The 18,257-nt window shown below is 62.8% G+C and overlaps 1 protein-coding gene across 1 annotated transcript; it reads left to right on the top strand.

Moving 5' to 3' along the window:
• The first annotated feature begins 2,480 nt into the window (after positions 1-2,480).
• On the top strand, positions 2,481-17,804 carry ADCY3 (adenylate cyclase 3). The gene is made up of 20 exons (XM_075707493.1): positions 2,481-3,155; positions 7,374-7,523; positions 11,732-11,862; positions 12,176-12,287; positions 12,687-12,814; positions 13,337-13,495; positions 13,578-13,761; positions 13,823-13,939; positions 14,111-14,253; positions 14,341-14,502; positions 14,585-14,672; positions 14,775-14,891; positions 15,142-15,403; positions 15,448-15,569; positions 16,003-16,161; positions 16,444-16,590; positions 16,721-16,834; positions 16,905-17,031; positions 17,262-17,386; positions 17,622-17,804. The coding sequence occupies exons 1-20, from the start codon at positions 2,481-2,483 to the stop codon at positions 17,802-17,804; spliced, it is 3,405 nt and encodes a 1,134-aa protein (XP_075563608.1).
• Positions 17,805-18,257: the final 453 nt, after the last annotated feature.

Here is an 18,257-nt window from a genome sequence, read left to right as displayed (position 1 = left end):
GTGGTGACCGCCTGCTGTTAATGTTTAATTGCCCTTTGACTCATTTCTCTCCTCCCCAACCGGGTCTGGCCGAGGCTGGTGGTGAAGAGCTGCCCTCGAGGGTGATGATGGAGGTTGTGAATCAACTCTGCAGGAGCGGGAGCTGGGTGTGGGATGGGTGCAGCCCTGGGAGTCCCACAGGGACATGGGCTGGGATGCACCCAGCTGCACTAGAGCCTGGCTCTGCTCAGGGGACCCAGAGGCAGAGGGGTAGCTCCGTCCTTGCTCCGTGCACGCACGCTTCCGCACTAACAGCCCCCCGGTAGCGTGCTTCCTCTGTGCCATCTCCATCAGAACCCCAAGCTCCAGATCCCTCCCGCAAAGCCGCCACCATCCAGGCTCTGTCTCTGGCCTCCGAGTCCCACGTCCTCCTGCCTCGTGCCAAGAGTCCTGCTGCTGAAGCGTCCATCCTGCAACGAAGGCGCCAAGATCCAAATCCCAAACGTTCCCATTCAGCATCCAGAAACGCAGCCAGGAGCCACCTCTGAAGATCTCTGGAACGGAAAGCCTCCCTCCATGTGCCCAGAGGCGCTGCCCTGCCTGCCTGCCTGCGCTCCGCCTGCCTCCCGGCGCTCGGCAGAGCCCGCAGCGGGGAGGACGTGAGGATTTCTGGTCTGGCCCCGTGCCTGGCAGCCACGGTTTGCTCCTTGCTGCCGCTCCAGGCTCGTGCACCCTGTAACGTGCCCGGGCAGGGCCCGGGGAGAAAACTGTCTCCTGAGACAAGGCTACGCTCATCCTGCTGCACGAACCAGTGCTGGGTCCCCTTGCTGGCCTTCGGACCAGTTTTGCTGGCCTTCGGACCAGTTTTGCTGGCCTTCAGACCAGTTTTGCTAGCCTTCAGACCAATTTTGCTGGCCTTCGGACCAGTGAACCTTCCCAGCCAGGGCCCACCTAGGGTGCCCTGCGCGGGCAGCCCAAGCCCCTGCCCGCACCCCGCACGCTTGCGCTCCTTTTCAGCTGCAGCAGGATGGGAATAACCCCGAGCATGCCCGAAACCTCTGAGGAGCTGTGGCTTTGGCGCTCTCATTTTGGTATTAATTACTGCACAGAAGCAATTACTTCCCCTGACAAAGCAGCCGACGTGGCCTCTCGTTGGGGCGAGGACACACGGGAGCGCGGTGCCTCCGGCCACGAACGGAACGTGGTTCTCCCGGGTGTCAGGGCGCGCTCCTCGAGCGTGGTCCGGGGCTGATTCAGGACATTTCCATCAGCTCTGACCAGCAGCCGGTTTTCCAGATCCAGGGATGCAAGATGGGAGCACGCAGCGGCTGAAACACGGGGAAGAAGAGGGGGAGCTTTTGGAAAAGTGGGGTATGGGTCAGTTTGGAGGGTGATTTGGGCAGCGTGGGCAAAGGGGGGTGCGCAGGGGGGAAGCCTTGGGTGTCTCTGCTCCCCTTTGTAAGGGGGTTGGGACCCCAGAGAGGGCCGTGGGGCTGGGCGAAGGGCAGGCTGGCGGGTTATATGGGTGCATGGGGCACCCTGCTCGTCCCCGGGGGTTGGGGTCCCTGGCACCCAAGGAGCTGCAGGCAGTTGGTTCCAGATTTGTGGGTCCCTGTGGGGTGCAGCTGTGGGGTCTGTGAGCGGAGAGGCGGGGGTGGAGGAGGAGGAGGAGGATGGCTTGGGGAGCAGGAAAGCAGCGCTGCGGTGGAAAAAGGGCCACGAGTGGGGGCAAACCCACCCGGGAAGCGATCTCTGGGCCCGCATTCCCCATCCCCGGCGGCAGCCGGCACCGAGAGGGTTACGGGAGGCGGGGACACACCGGACGCACCGGTACCGGCACAGCCGGCGGTGGGTGCCCGCCCCCGGCCCCGGGGAAGCCCTGCCCGCTCCCCCGCTCCGTGGCCCGGTACCGCGGCCCCACGGCCCCACGAACACGGAGGGGGCGGCGGGGCAGGGCGGCCCCGGGCGTAGGGAAGCGGGGCGGGCGGCGGGGGCCGCCGGAGGATGCTGCGGCAACCGGTGGGCTCCGGGGCGGCCCCCCGGCCCTTCTCCATCCCTTCCCGTGGAAGGAAGCATCTCGGAAAAGAGGAAAGACGGGAGAAACGGTGGGGTTCGCCTCCCCCAAAGCGGCTGCCCTCGAAGGAGGGCGGGCAGGGAGGCATCGCGACATCTTTCTGCTCCGCGTCGCTTCGGTTGCAACCTGGCAGTGCGCAAGGGCTGGGGAAAGAGCTGGCAGGGAGCTGGGCAGGCAGGCTGGCTCGTCTCCCGGCCTCCCCACGCCACGCCGGCGGTTATTTATAATTATCCCCTTTTCCCTCCTTCGGCCGCTCCTCGGCACGCAGCGGGATTCAGGGTTACGGCTGCGGGAGACGGGGAAAGGCCTCGCGGCTCGGCGGGCGGCCAGACGGGGATGATGCGGGCGATGCCCCGGTGAGCATCAGGGCGCGGGGGGGGGGACCGCCGTGTTTCTGCGGGGCCAGAGTAGGGGAAGGGGTGCCGCCATGCCCAGGAACAGGGCTTTTTCAGAGCCCGAGTGCTCGGCCGAGTACTCCGCCGACTACTCGGTGAGCCTGCCGTCGGACCCCGAGCACGGCGTGGGTCGGACCCACGAGGTGACGGTGCGCAGCTCGGGACCCTGCCTCTGCCTACCCCGCTTCATGCGCCTCACCTTCGCTCCCGAGTCCCTGGAGAACCTCTACCAGACCTATTTCCGTCGCCAACGCCACGAGACCCTCCTGGTGCTGGTGGTCTTCGCCGCCCTTTTCGACTGCTACGTCCTCGTCATGTGCGCCGTGGTCTACACCGCCGACAAGCTGGCCCCGGTGCTGGCGGCGGCGGCCGGGCTGGTCGCCCACGTGCTGCTCTTCATCCTCTGCAAGTACAGGCTGCTCCCCGAGCGGGTGGCCCGTAGGTTCCTGCCCTACGTCCTCTGGGTCCTCATCTTGGCCCAGGTCTTCTGCTACCTGGGTCTCAACTTCTCCCACTCGCCTGAGGCCAGCGATACGGTGGGCTGGCAGGCTTTCTTCGTCTTCTCCTTCTTCATCACGCTGCCGCTGCGCTTGGCGCCCATCGTGCTCATCACCGCCGTCTCCTGCGGCATTCACACGCTGGTGCTCGGCGTCACCGTCGCCCAGCAGCGGCAGGACGCCCTGGACAAGGGCACGCTGCTGAGACAGGTACGGGGCCGGCGGGTGGACATGGGGTTCCCCGGGGTGGTGGTGGGTGACGGCCAAATCATGCCCATTTGATGTTTCCATGAGTTATCGTGGGGTCCATCCCCGTCCCTATGCCCTGATCCTAAAGCCGGGTTTGATCCGGACCCTGCGAGCCGATCGTGGTGTTTACCGGGAGCGGGGGGGGGGGGGGGTGTCCCCAAAACATACCCAGGGATCAACCCACATGGGGAGTGGGGTGCTGGGGAGTGCAGGAGCACCCACCCGTGCTGTGACACATGGCCACAGACCCGGCCCCGCAAGCACGGATCCATCCCCAGGAGCCTTCCGGAGTGCGTGGGGACATGGGCTGTGGTTGGGCTGCTGGGGAAACTGAGGCACGGTGGACCGCAGGCTCCACCGTCCCCCCTGCCCGGTGGACTTGCTTGCGCCGATTACCCTTTGAATTGCAAAAATGGCTAAAAATGGCTAAAAATGGCCATTTTTAGCAGAAATGTGGCAGGAGCCCAGCTTCCGGGCTCGCAAACATCCAGCGGAGCTTTCCCAGGAGGAAGGAGCCAGGCTCAGCCCCAGCTCAGCCCCTGGGCGATGCCCATCACCCAGCCCCGCACCCGGGGCAGAGCCCGGGGACGCTTTGGGGCGATTTTCTGCACCAGAAAAGCTGAAGAACCAGCGTCCCCGAGCCCGAAGGTGGCCCCAGGGACGGGCCACCCATCCACGCACGCAGCGAAGGAGGGGACGTGGGGGTCAGGCCGGGGGGAGAGCGGTCCCTGGCCCATCAGGTTCTTAATATTTCCTGGGAAATACCCATCTGGAGCAGCTAGAGACTGTTTTTATTCCTTAAATCAGCAGCTTTCATGGCTTGGCCGAGTCCCTTTCCTCCCGCTGAGGTCCCCACCGACCGGCCGCGCACCCATCGATCTTGCGGAGCCTTTCCATGGCTGGGGGAGGGCGGGGTGGGGGGGAAAAAGCCAGAGCCGAAAACTTGTGTGGCGGTGGCTGCTGACGGCAGCAGGGAAAATCCCTCTGGAAGCATCCGCTCTACCCCGTAATGGTGTGCGCTCCGTGGGAGGATGCTACGGGAATTTGGGATGCTCTGGGGTCAGGTCCTGGGAGACCTCCAGTTGCTCCCAGCCTAAACAGGAAGAGGGAGAGGGAGAGGGAGAGGGGGGTTATGATTTATTTGCTTTTTGGGAGGTTCTGGGAATGTTGAGCCCATGGTCACACCGGGAGTTTGGAAAATGGAGCCTGCTCTCCGAAAATCCTGAAGATACCGATTTTTCCCTTGCCCCTGGGGTGTATGGTTTGGGGCTGGTCCCCTGGCATGGGTTATCTCCTGGCATCACACAGGATTTTGCAAAAAAAACCCACTTTTTGGGCACGGTTTCTGGTGCGTGCCAGGCTGGGTGCTGCAGCAGCGATGTCGGTGCCCTCCGAGATGCCCGGCCGGAGGCACCACGCCGGCAGAAGAAATCCCGGCGCGGCAGCGGCTTTCCCAGGTTTTTGCTCTCTATTTGGGATACAAACGCTGCGCGCGGCCGATCCCAAGCCGAGGAAACATCTCGCTGCTAGCAGCCCCGGGATGCGGGAGGTGAGGGGGCCATGCGGGCAACCCCCCCCGGCCGGCAGCAGGCATCCGCCGCTGCGTTAATCATTGCCGTGGCACGGAGAGTCCGGGGCCGGTAAAACCTTGGCAACGCGGCATGCCTCAGCCTCTGCCTGCTGCAAAAGGAGGAACATTATGTCCAGAAATAAACATCATATGCTTTATTATTATAGCCGGTGGTGCGGCTCCCGGAGGGCACTGCTATTAATAGGATGAACCGGAGGATGTCGCTTGAGCGGGGCCGGCGCAGCCCGGGGGGGGTCCACGAGAGATGCCAGCAGCTTCTGCCCCGCTGCCGGCCGTCGAGGAGGAGCCCGAAGGCTGAGCTGTGGCAGGGGGTGGTGGGGGCTCGGCGGCGTTTGAGGCCGTATCTGCCGCCGTCGTGCACCAGCCAGCTGTGAAGCATCCTCGGGCTCAGCCGATGACCCGTTCCCGGTTCGGATGGCCCCGGCGCATCCCACCGGGACCTTTGCTGCGGGACACGGGCGGGGCTGGATGGGGAAGGAAGGATGAGGCTCGTCCCACCGGCCACGCACGCTCCTTCTGCGCGTGTCTTGCTCTTGCTGCGTTAATTCGGATTAATGAGTGCAAATAATAACCGCTGACCGTGCCGGGAGCGGGGTCTCCTCCGTGTCGGGGCTTTTCCCGCCGCCTTTGGGGTGCCGGGAGGTGTGCTGCAGCTTGGGCTGCGCTGGGAGAGGTTTTTTGGGGACCGAGCATCCCTTGCATCGCTGCAGGATGGAGCTGGAAGACGCTTGGCGTGGAACGTGGCTGTGCCAAGCCGTGCCAGGCGAGTGGGTCCCCGGGGTTTCCGGTGATCCCGCTTTGCCGAGCTGTGCCGAGCTGTGCCAAGCTGCCCGTGCCCATCCAGCCCCGGTAGAGTGGCCCATTGTCATGGCAACCTGAGAGGCTAGTTAAAAATAGCAAGTGGCTGCTTGTTTTGGGGGGTTTCTTCTCGGTACCCACCTCCAGACAACTCCTCACTCGCCGTCTGCTGCTGCAGGGGCTTCCCGGGGATCCCCCAGCTGCGGTGGCTGGGCCGGGGGCACGATCCAGCCCTGGGGCATCAATTGGGGGGCCCAGGCGCTCTCCCCTGCTCCTCATGCTCTTCCCCGCCACCCCCCCCCCCAAAAAGTTTCCTTGCTGCAAAATCGTTTTGTCAACCCCGGGATGGTGCCACGCCAGCACCCAAACCCCCAGCGCCAGGGCCCCGTAGTTATCGCTGCTGTATTCGTCGCTGCACGTGGCCTGCTTCATTCGTGCCTCAGTTTCCCCTCTGCATGGAAGGGGTTGGCAGCTCCTCCCTCTCGCCGTGCGATGGGACCGGGCTGCTCGGGGCTCGATGCCGTCGAGTGATGAAACCCTTGCGGACACCCAGGGATGGCTTTGGGGCCAGGGTCACGTCCCGGCTTTTCCTCCGCCCAAGCTAGGCTCTGGGACACGGGGACCAGGAACGGGACAAGGTCTGGACCGGGGAATTGAGGATGAGGAGAAGGCTGCTGAGCATGGCAGCACATCCCCGATGGAGGCAAGCCCAGGGACGGCTCCGTGCTCTTCCCACTGCCTCCTCCACGCCGGCTGTGACGCAGCCCATGGCCCGAGGACATCTCCATGTCCCCATCGCCCCTTCGGCATAGCTGGAGCCTGTTATCACATCCTCCCCGTCGCTCTTGCTCTTTCCCTTTCTAGACTAAACAAACGGAATTCTTTCGGCTTCCCCTCATCAGTCATATTTTCCACAAAGGGCTCTTTGCTCCCATCTGCAAACCTGCTCCGTCCCGCCCTGGGCTGCGGGGACGGGGTCCAGCCCATGGGGTGGGATGGGTCCAGCCCATGGGGACAGGATCCAGCCTGGAGAATGGGATCCAGCCCATGGAGCTGGGATCCAGCCTGTGGGATGGGGAAGAGTCCTGCCCATGGGGACAGGGTCCAGCCCAGGGATGGGACAGCTCCAGCCTTGAGGATGAAGCAGAGAGCCTCCGTGCCACACTCCCTTGAAACCCCCCCAAAAAACTGGGGTGGGTTGTCACAGCCAGCAACACCCGGGGCATCCATCTCCGGTGCTGCAGGCTCACACCTGTATTTTTGGCTGTTGAGAGGGATATAGTGGAGCAGGAGGATGAGTAAATACATGATTTTTAGGGTTTGGCTGTGTTTTTATTAACATTTTCTGCATTTGGCACGTGAGGCACTGAGTGCCGCTCGCCTTCAGCAGCGCCTTCCCCCGGGGCTGCGGCCGGCCCCTGCCGACCTGCTGCCTTTTTCCAAAACATCTCTGCAAGTTTTAATGAAGCCGAGTCAGCCCACAGGGCCCACGAGGTCTCCTGGGATGCTCAGGGCGTGATCCCCGGCTGGACCCCTCCTGCAGAGCCACTGTGACAGTCCCCCCGCTCCCCAGTGAGTCCCCCCAGCATTTAACGGTGGCCGTGGCTTGGTGATTTATCCCCAGGGTGTATTTTATATCTGCCAGCATTTGAATATTTTTTCCCACTCTCATCTATCAGGCTCTGTTGCCCAAACAGGGACTTGCGGTGACACCGGTGCCATCCCCGCGGCGCGCACGGGCTTCCCCACAGCTCAGCTCACCCCCGGTCTCCTTTTCTCTGTCCCCAAAGATCCTGTCCAACGTTGCCATCTACCTTTGCGCCATCACAGTGGGCACCATGTCCTACTACATGGCCGACCGCAAGCACCGCAAAGCCTTCCTCGAAGCGCGCCAGTCCCTGGAGGTCAAGCTCAACCTGGAGGAGCAGAGCCAGCAGCAGGTGGGAGCCGCGGCTGGGCAAGGGGACAGCGTGGGGACAGGGCAGGGGATGGCGATGGGACACCGGTGTGGCTTTGGGACGTGGATAAGGCACCCACAGCCCGCACCCTGCACGGTGCGGAGGGACCGTGGCAGGTGGCGATGGGGACAGGAGGAGCCGAAGTGGGAAATGCATTTGCAGCTTTGCAGCCTGTGGTCAATTTGGGGACTCTCCGTGTGGCCGTCCTCTTCCAGGGCTTCCCAGCCTTTCTGCTACAGCCACCACCAAGCTGTCGCCATCCCTGAGCACAGCCACGCAGCAGGTCCCCACGTGCAGCCACGGGGCAGGTTCCCGGGCGCGGCCGCATGGCAGGTCCCAAGGTCTGACCTTGCAGCATGTCCCTGTCCCCAGGCACAACCACAGGTCCCCACCCCTGAGCGTGGCCACGCAGCCGGTCCCCATCCCCAGGCACGGCCACGCAGCCATTCCCCGTCCCCATGCATGGCCATGTGGCAGGTCCTTGTCCCCAGGCAGGGCCACGCAGCCGGTCCCCATCCCCAGGCACGGCCATGCAGCACATCCTCATCCCCAGGCACGGCCATGCAGCAGGTCCCTGTCCCCAGGCATGGCCACGCAGCAGGTCCCTGTCATTAGCCACAGCCACGCAGCACATCCTCATCCCCAGGCACGGCCATGCAGCAGGTCCCTGTCCCCAGACACAGCCACACAGCAGGTCCCTGTCCCCAGGCATGGCCATGCAGCAGGTCCCTGTCCCCAGACAGGGCCACACAGCAGGTCCCTGTCCCCAGGCAGGGCCACGCAGCACATCCCCATCCCTAGGCATGGCCATGCAGCAGGTCCCTGTCCCCAGACACAGCCACGCAGCACATCCTCATCCCCAGGCACGGCCATGCAGCAGGTCCCTGTCCCCAGACAGGGCCACACAGCAGGTCCCTGTCATTAGCCACAGCCACGCAGCACATCCTCATCCCCAGACACAGCCACACAGCAGGTCCCTGTCCCCAGGCAGGGCCACGCAGCACATCCCCATCCCTAGGCATGGCCACGCAGCAGGTCCCTGTCCCCAGACACAGCCATGCAGCAGGTCCCTGTCCCCAGGCACGGCCATGCAGCAGGTCCCTGTCCCCAGACAGGGCCACACAGCAGGTCCCTGTCATTAGCCACAGCCACGCAGCACATCCTCATCCCCAGACACAGCCACACAGCAGGTCCCTGTCCCCAGGCAGGGCCACGCAGCACATCCTCATCCCTAGGCATGGCCATGCAGCAGGTCCCTGTCCCCAGACACAGCCACGCAGCACATCCTCATCCCCAGGCATGGCCATGCAGCAGGTCCCTGTCCCCAGACAGGGCCACACAGCAGGTCCCTGTCCCCAGGCAGGGCCACACAGCAGGTCCCTGTCCCCAGGCAGGGCCACGCAGCAGCTCCCCGTCAGCGCCCCCGGCCATCTCATGGGCTGGTCCTGCCGCAGACCATGGTGGGGACGGGAGAGCTGGCAGCACGCGAGCACGGCCAGCCGCTCTCCGCTCATCCCACCAGCAACGCCCGCCGCGGCGCAGCCCCACGCGCACCCCTGTGCCGGCACCGCGCCGTGGCGGCTCGGCAAGAGGAGCGGTCGGAGGGGAACAGGCGGCGTGGTGCCAGCCGGCTCTTTCAAAGCCCTGCTGTCTCCAGCCGCTGTCCGGTGATGAGCTGGGCTAATTTTAGCGCCTTATCTCGGGCCTCTCTCCCCATCTCCTATCTCCTATCTGGTTGATCCGCTGCCAGCAATTTGCTCCCAATGGCAACGAGAGACGCGTGGCGGGGCCGGGCCAGGGCCACCGGCGTCCTCTTTGCTGCAAAACCTGGCTGGATGCTCTGATGGCTAAGAAGGGTTCGGGCCAGGGAGGGGTTTGGGCGATGGGGGCAAATCCTGGGGCTGGGGGATGCTGCGAGTGCGAGCGCCTTCGAGGCCCCAGCTCATGGGTTCGGAGGGGTATAGGAAGAGACACGGGGATTATTATCATGTGAGCTCTGTTTCCTTAGGGAATTGAGCTAAAAATAGGCTGTGATCTTGCAGGAAAGGCTGCTAGCGTGAGGCCGAGTGGCTCGGGGCAGGGGGGGACCGCAGGGCAGGGAGCGATACTGGCAGCCGGATCCATCCGTCCTCCCTCCAGCCCATCGGTGGTGGATGAGCCGGCAGCCCCGCGGGCAGAGCTAAGGTTAACGGGAGCCGAGAGGAGCCGGGGAGCTCCTGCCCGTCTCCCCACCGGCAGCCCCTGGGGATGGGGACGGGGACGGGGACACGGCGCCGTTCCTCCAGCAACAGCCCCGCCGCGGCTGCGCACAGAACCCGCCCCGTCCCAGGGGAAAACCCACTTCGTTAGCCGAGTTACTTACATTTAGTTACTTACATTTAGTGCAAATCCCCACGCACAGCCGGGCAGATCTAGCCCTTCTCCGGCTCCGGGGCTGCAGGGCCAGCAATGTGTGCGATGTCCCCAGGTGGGCTTGATCCTCCTGGGTGACCTCGGTCGAGTCCTACGCGTAGACGTGGGCTACCCACCACACTTTTAAATTGCTAAATCCTCCCTGGCGTGGTTTAACCCAGGGCCATACACCCAGCCCTGACCCAGCGCTGGGGCAGGACACCCTGGGGCAGCTCGCAGGGACCTTGGGGGACATCGGTGCAGACCCTGAGGTCACTCCCAGCGCCGTGTCCCAGGTTTATTTGGGCTGATGAAACCTTGGCCAACCCAACGCATTTTAATTCTCAAGCTCCCAGCGAGGGGCTTGGGCTCCGTGTTGTGCCTGCAGGAAGGATCTGGGGTGCACAAGCAAATTTGGCAGCTCATGTGTGGGACCATCCCTCCTTCCCACGGCTCTGGGGACAGGGAGGCTGCAGTGCCCCAAAAGTGCCACCCGCCCATCTTCCCCGGGCTGGGATTTATTCCCATTTGCAAAAATCTTGATGAGAACTTGTAAAATAGGGAGGAAAATGGTAAAAACAGTAGCTGGCACCCCCGGCAGAGCATCACCAAGGGGGACCTGGCACCCCTGGGTACCTCTGGCTTGGGGAAGAGCGGCTGGAAGCTGCCTGGCCAAAAAGGACCTGGGGGTGTTTGTCAACAGTGGCTGAACATGAGCCAGCAGTGTGCCCAGGTGGCCAAGGAGGACAACAGCATCCTGGCTTGTATCAGGAATGGTGTGGCCAGCAGGAGCAGGGCAGGGATCGTCCCCCTGTACTTGGCACTGCTGAGGCCGCACCTGGAATGCTGTGTCCAGTTTTGGGCCCCTCAGCACAAGAAGGACATTGGGGGTGCTGGGGCGTGTCCAGGGAAGGGCAGCGGAGCTGGGGAAGGGTCTGGAGCACAGGGCTGGTGGGGAGCGGCTGAGGGAGCTGGGGGTGTTCAGCCTGGAGAAGAGGAGGCTGAGGGGAGACCTGATCGCTCTGCAGCTCCTGACAGGAGGGGGCAGGGAGGGGGGTCGGGCTCTTCTCCCAAGGAACAAGCGATAGGATGAGAGGAAATGGGCTCAAGCTGCGTCAGGGGAGGTTTAGATTGGATATTGGGAGAAATTTCTTCACGGAAAGGGTGGTCAAGCATTGGAACAGGCTGCCCAGAGAGGTGGGGGAGTCCCCAGCCCTGGAGGGGTTCAAAAAACGGGCAGAGGTGGCACCTGGGGACATGGTTTAGTGGGCATGGGGGTGTTGGGTTGATGGTTGGGCTGATGATCTTAGAGGGCCTTTGCACCATGCATTTGTACCATGTGTTTGCACCACACATTTGCACTCTGCATTTGCACAATGCATTTACACCATGTTTGCATTGTGCATTTGCACCATGCATTTATACCATGCGTTTGCATCCTGCATTTGCACCATATGTTTGCACACTGCATTTCCACCATGCATTTAGACTTGTGCATTTGCACCACGCATTTGCACCACACATTTGCACCATGCATTTAGACTTGTGCGTTTGCACCACGCATTTAAACTGCCCATTTGCATCGTGCATTTAGACCGTGCATTTGCATTCAGACTGTGCCTTTGCACTGCACATTTGCTCCACGTATTTAGACCCCGCATTTGCACCATGCCTTTGCATTTAGACTTTGTGTTTGCACTGCACATTTGCACCGTGCATTTGCACTATCTCTTTGCACCATGCATTACCGCGCTTGGCCTTGCATCGTGGCGACCTCCCTTCCCTGCCCCGTCCCCCAGGAGCGGCTGATGCTCTCCATCCTGCCCAAGCACGTGGCCGATGAGATGCTGAAGGACATGAAGAAGGACCCGAGCCAGAAGGAGATGCAGCAGTTCAACACCATGTACATGTACCGCCACGAGAACGTCAGGTAGGACCGGCCTTTTACCACACAAGGGAAAAAAACTCCAATTTTTTTGCAGAAATGTGTATTTTGCAGTCCTGGCTAGAGAAGAGGGGAGAGATTGGGGTGGTTTGCAGCTAAAGCGAAGGGTGACGGGGACGGCCGCCAACAAGACCATGGCTTGGGGCCCCCCTTTTGCGCCAGCCATGGTTTGCAGAGCATTGTTTTCAGCCGTGTCCCAAAACAGCCTTTCCTCCGGCGCGGGTGCTGGAGAACGGGGAAGCGGGGGGTCCAGGGTGGGAGCCGCCGGGGCTGAGCCGCTCGCCGTTGCTCCCCGCAGCATCCTCTTCGCAGACATCGTGGGCTTCACCCAGCTCTCCTCGTCCTGCAGCGCCCAGGAGCTGGTGAAGCTCCTCAACGAGCTCTTCGCCCGCTTCGACAAGCTGGCAGCTGTGAGTGCCCCCACCCCCAAATCTGGCACGTAATGAGCGGGGCAGGTCTCAGCCACCACCCTGCCTTGGCCCCAGCCGAAAGCTGCATCCCGGGATGGGGATGAGGAGGTTAAAATATTATTGCGCCGTGATGCTGGAGACGCCCTGCTCTGTGTTGCAAAAAATAGAGCTGGGAAGGGGGGCTCCCCCCGCCCCCCCGCCAGCCAGGGTGCAGCTGGGCTCCCGGCCCAGGGAGGCAGGGTGGGAATGGAAAATCCGATTATTTGTGTCCCTGCTGGGCACCGGAGACTTCTGTGTGGGTCAAGGTCAGCCTGGGAGAGGGGTGGGGTGGTGAGGGGGCTGGGGGAGGTCCCAGCTGATGGGTGGGGGGAGCTGACCCTGTGCCCCCCCCATCCCCAGAAATACCACCAGCTGCGCATCAAGATCCTGGGTGATTGCTACTACTGCATCTGCGGGCTGCCCGAGTACCGGGAGGACCACGCTGTCTGCTCCATCATGATGGGGCTGGCCATGGTGGAGGCCATTTCGTAAGGGCTTTCATCCCCGAGGAGGGGTGCCAGGGTGGGCAGGGGGTCCTGGTGGGCTGGGGTGCAGCCTGGGGTGATGTCAACCTCTGCAAAATGCATTAAAACCATCCCTGGAAGTGTTTAAAAAACAGGCAGACGTAGCACTCTGGGACATGGTTTAGTGGGCATGGGGGTGTTGGGTTGATGGTTGGGCTGATGATCTTAGAGGGCCTTTCCAACCTTAGTGATTCCTGGTTTTACTTTCATTATAAATAATCCAGCCACCAAGCCAGGAAACATGAAATTAATTCTTCCTCTCCCCTTAACTGGTTTAGTGTTGGACTTGGTAGTGTTAGGTTAATGGTTGGACTGGATGATCTTGAAGGTCTTTTCCAACCTCAATGATTCAATGATTGCAAGACAATACAGAGGGGTGATAATCAACGATGGGGGGTTGGCATGGGGAGGGGCTGTGGGGTGGCGTGGGGATGGGTTGGGAGGGGGTCACCCCCATATCATCCTTGCCTTCCCCCCCCACCCCAGGTACGTGCGGGAGAAGACCAAGACAGCGGTGGACATGCGGGTGGGGGTGCACAGCGGGACGGTGCTGGGGGGGGTGCTGGGCCAGAAGCGCTGGCAGTACGATGTGTGGTCCACTGACGTCACCGTGGCCAACAAGATGGAGGCGGGCGGCATCCCCGGGTGAGCATCTCCAGAGGGGAGGTTGGGGATGGGGACGGGGTGCCCTGCACCCAAGGGTGACACTGGCACCCGGTGCTGGCAGGCGGGTGCACATCTCGCAGAGCACCATGGATTGCCTGAAGGGCGAGTTCGAGGTGGAGCCGGGTGAAGGTGGCTCACGCTGCGAGTACCTGAAGGAGAAGGGCATCGTCACCTACCTCGTCGTGGTCCCCAAGCAGCCCCTGCGCAACGGCATCAATGGGGTGGTGAGTGGTGGCGGTGCCACGGTGAGGCGGGGCGTGGGGGACACCCCACCGCGACCCACCGCCACCTTCCACCTTGCAGAAGCTGTCGCTGACCTCGTCCCATCGTGGCTCCCCACCGTTGGTCAACACCAAGGAGCGCAATGGCAGCCTCAGCCTGGCCTGCGCCAGCCCCGAGGAGCCCGAGGAGCCCGACGCCAGGGTGAGGGGCACCCTGGAGAGCGGGGAGGAGGATGGAGAGGTACAGCCCATGCAAAGCATCCCCCTTCCAGCAGCTCGCCTGCATTTGGAGGGCTACTGATAGCCACACTGGGGTGGCTGAACCCCCTCGTACCAGTGTGGTCTTGCTGATGTGTTGGTTGTGCCGGCGCAGGCGGTGAACCCTTCCTTCCCCAACCCACGGCGGCGGCTGCGGCTGCGGGACCTGGCCGAGCGGGTGATCGACGCCTCGCAGAACGAGCAGGAGCTCAACAAGCTGCTCAACGAAGCCTTGCTGGAGCGCGAGTCCGTCCAGGCGTGAGTCACCCCGGCCAGCAGCGCGTCCCGGCACGGCTCGGCAGGTCCCTGGTGCCGCCGGGCGGTGACGGGCGGTGTCACCGGCAGGCTGAAGGGGAAGAGCACCTTCCGGCTCTCCATGCGCTTCATCGACCCCGAGATGGAGACGCGCTACTCGGTGGAGAAGGAGAAGCAGAGCGGGGCTGCCTTCAGCTGCTCCTGCGTCGTCCTCTTCTTCACTGCCTTGGTGGAGGTCTTCATCGACCCCTGGTAGGGTGGGGAGGTGGTGGGGACAGGAAGCCCCAAGACACGGTCAGCCCCACTGGGCTTCAAACCCATCCCCTTTTGGCAGGTTGGTGGCCAACTACGTGACTTTCATGGTGGGGGAGATCCTGCTGCTCATCCTCACCCTCTGCTCGTTGGCTGCCATCTTTCCCCGGGTGAGACGGGACAGGCTCACTGCTCATGGTGATGGGACATCGTGATGTCCCACCACCACGTCCTGCCTGGGCGAACCCCTCCCCACCTTCCTCTCCCCACAGGTCTTCCCCAAAAAGCTCGTGGCCTTCTCCACCTGGATTGACAGGACCCGCTGGGCACGCAACACCTGGGCCATGGCTGCCATCATCATTGTCACCATGGCTGACATCGTGGACATGGTGAGCCACCAGCCCGGGTGCCAGCTGGGCTGAGCCTACTCCAACCTCCATCCAGGCATCCCATAATTGTGCACGGCCCCGTGCATGGCTGATTGTTAAAGCAATTAGCAAGCCTGCACTGCAGTTGTGGGGGATTTTAGGTCAGGTGTCCTCCTTCTGCTGTGCAAAGCACCCCGTCCCGTTGGGTGGCCACGCAGCCTGGGGAGCGGTGCACCCTGTCCCTGTCCTCACCCTGCCCTTGTGCCCCCAGCTCAGCTGCCGGCAGGACCACGGCGGGATGGGCAACGGGACAGTGGGGCCACCGTGGCCACGCGGCTGCGGGGAGCAGCCCAAGTACTACAGCTACATCGCCCTGCTGGCCTTGGTGGCCACCATCATGCTGGTGCAGGTCAGCCACATGGTCAAGTTGACCCTCATGGTGCTGATCACCGGGGCCACCGGCGCCGTCAATATCTACGCCTGGGAGCACATCTTCGACCAGTACGACCGCCGCCGTGACCAGCAAAGCACGTAAGGGGTGGCAGGGGGGTGGGCGTGGGGTGGGGGGGCATGGCCATGCCCACCGCCCACCCATGCCTCACCGCCTCTGCTGGCAGGTCCTCGCTGGTCCCCTCCAAGTACTCCATGACAGCGATGATCTTCATCGTGATGCTCAGCTTCTACTACTTCTCTCGCCACGTGAGTGACATACCCCAGGAAGCTCCCCTCCCCTCTACATCTTCACCCTCAGCCCCTGCCTGTATTTTTTGCAAGTTCCAAGGCAGCAGGATTTGTCCCCAGCACCATCAGCTCCTCTCTGAGGAAGCCCACCCAAGGAAGCCTTTTCTCTCCAGGACCGCATCAGTGCAGAGAGCACCTCCATCTCACCCTCATGGTTAGGGGTGGGCAGTGATGTGGTGGCCCTAAAGCCCATGCATGCCCCACGAGGGTCCCGTTCGCACCTCGGAGCAGGTCTCATGTCCCCAGTTAGGGCTTCACCTTGTCCCAGAGCCTCTCTCCAGGCTGTCCCCAAGCCTGGACCATCCCCACAGTGGTCAGAAAGCTCCCAGCGCTGGAGGGGACCCACTGGTGGGTGGGAACTGGGGGTGCAGCCATCTCCTCCCATCCACAGGTGGAAAAGCTGGCCAGGACCCTCTTCCTCTGGAAGATCGATGTCCATGACCAGAAGGAGCGGGTCTATGAGATGCGGCGCTGGAACGAGGCCCTTGTCACCAACATGTTGCCTGAGCACGTGGCCCGGCACTTCCTGGGCTCCAAGAAGCGGGATGAGGTGAGGGACACCTCAGAGCGGGGGGATTTACCCCCTTTTGGGGGGGGGGGGGGGGGGGGGGAGCTCTGGATCCAGAGGCTTTGCCAAAAGCTCTGGCTGAGCATCCTTGGTTGGATGAAGATGATGTCTTGGCCGTGCAAGGTGAGATTGCAGAGCACCCTCATTTTTTCACACGTGCCAAGGGAAGATGGCTTCACAGGAGGGTTTGGGGTTTGCCAGAGGTGCTGGTGTCATGCGTGGGCATGTCCCCAGCTCACAGCCACCATCCCATCCTGTCCCCAGGAGCTCTACAGCCAGTCCTACGATGAGATTGGTGTCATGTTCGCCTCCCTCCCCAACTTCGCTGACTTCTACACGGAGGAGAGCATCAACAATGGGGGAATTGAGTGCTTGCGGTTCCTCAATGAGATCATCTCCGACTTTGACGCAGTGAGTCGGGATGGAGCTGGTCTTGGGGATGGTATGGGGCTTGGCCAGACCTTCCCTTCCTGCCCCATCTGGGGGCAGAAGGACCTGCCATGGCCCCGGTGTGCCTGAGGGTCTCGTCTCCACGGTTCAGCTCCTGGACGAACCCCAATTCCGGTGCATCACCAAAATCAAAACCATCGGCAGCACCTACATGGCTGCTTCTGGAGTGACTCCCGATGTCAATGCCAACGGCTACAGTGCCAAGGTGAGGGGTCCCCATGGTGGGGGGACAGCGGGCAAGGCATGGGCAGGCCTGACCCGCGCTGCCCTTGCAGAAGGAGACCCTCTCGGATAAGGAGCGCTGGCAGCACTTGGCCGACCTGGCTGACTTTGCTTTAGCCATGAAGGTGACGCTGATGAACATCAACTACCAGTCCTTCAACAACTTCATGCTCCGCATAGGCAAGTCCATGAGCGTGGGGCAGGGTCTGCCTCAGTGTCCCCATCCCTCCTTCCCCACGAGTGGTGGGACACTGGGCAGCAGCTGTAGTTCAGCAGCTGAAGGCAGCAGGGCTCGAAGTGGGGGACCTCATTGCCCCAACCCATCCCGTGGGACAGACTCTCCTGCAGACCAGGATGTCCCGTCCGTGTCACCAGGCACGGAGGTGACGTCTACCCCATGTCTTGCACAGGCATGAACAAGGGGGCCGTGCTGGCAGGCGTTATCGGCGCCCGCAAGCCGCACTACGACATCTGGGGCAACACGGTGAACGTGGCCAGCAGGATGGAGTCCACTGGCGTGATGGGGAACATACAGGTGGGGCAATGAGGCGGGGCACAAATTGGCAACCCAAAAACACCCCAGGCTTTGGGCGGGAGGGGGAAAGCACTGGCAGGAGCACATGGGAGAGTTGGGGATGGGGCAAGGCGATGCACCCCAAGACAATGGGGCAGGTGGGTAGACCTGTTGCCCGAGTGGCATGCTGGGGGGGTCCCTGCTCCCCGTGTCAAGGACACCTCCGGCTTCCCGCCCCGTCTGCTTGTCCCCACAGGTGGTGGAGGAGACCCACCTCATCCTGAAGGAGTACGGCTTCCGCTTCGTGCGCCGGGGAGCCATCTACGTCAAGGGCAAAGGGGAGCTGCTCACCTTCTTCCTCAAGGGCCGGGAGAAACAGGGCTCCTTTGTCAACGGCTCCTCCGTCACCCTGCCCCATCAGGTGGTGGACAGCTCCTGAGGGTCCGGCGCCCTCCCGCCAGCACAGCCACCGCATCCCGGCGCTGAGTGGGGCGGCTCGGGGAAGGGAACCCGGTGCCTGCCTCTGGGGACATCCGTCCCACGCGGTCCCGATCTGAAACCAAACTCGAGAAACCAACCCCTTCGCACGACCCCTTCCGAGCCCCCGCCGGAGGTTCCTGGCGGGGGGGGTTTGCTCCATCGCACCTGCGGCTGAGCAGGTGGGAGACGCGGGGCCGCCCCGGCGGGCTCCTCCGGTCGTTCATGCTCGCGTACAAGCGCACGCAACCTCGCAGCCCCCGGCGGGCACGGGGCCGGGGACACACGCTGCATTTCCCCGGGCTTCACCGGGCAGGCGGCCGCACCGCCAGCCGTGCCGGGGGACAGCGTGACATTAAAGTAGCATCACGGGCCCCGGCCGCCGCGCGCTCGGCACGAGGAGAGCCAAACTCAG

Source organism: Pelecanus crispus, chromosome 3 (genome assembly GCF_030463565.1).
Source record: "Pelecanus crispus isolate bPelCri1 chromosome 3, bPelCri1.pri, whole genome shotgun sequence".
Taxonomy (NCBI): Eukaryota; Metazoa; Chordata; class Aves; order Pelecaniformes; family Pelecanidae; genus Pelecanus; species Pelecanus crispus.
Note: the sequence above shows the minus strand (reverse complement) of the source record. Positions and strands in the feature narration are given on the sequence as shown.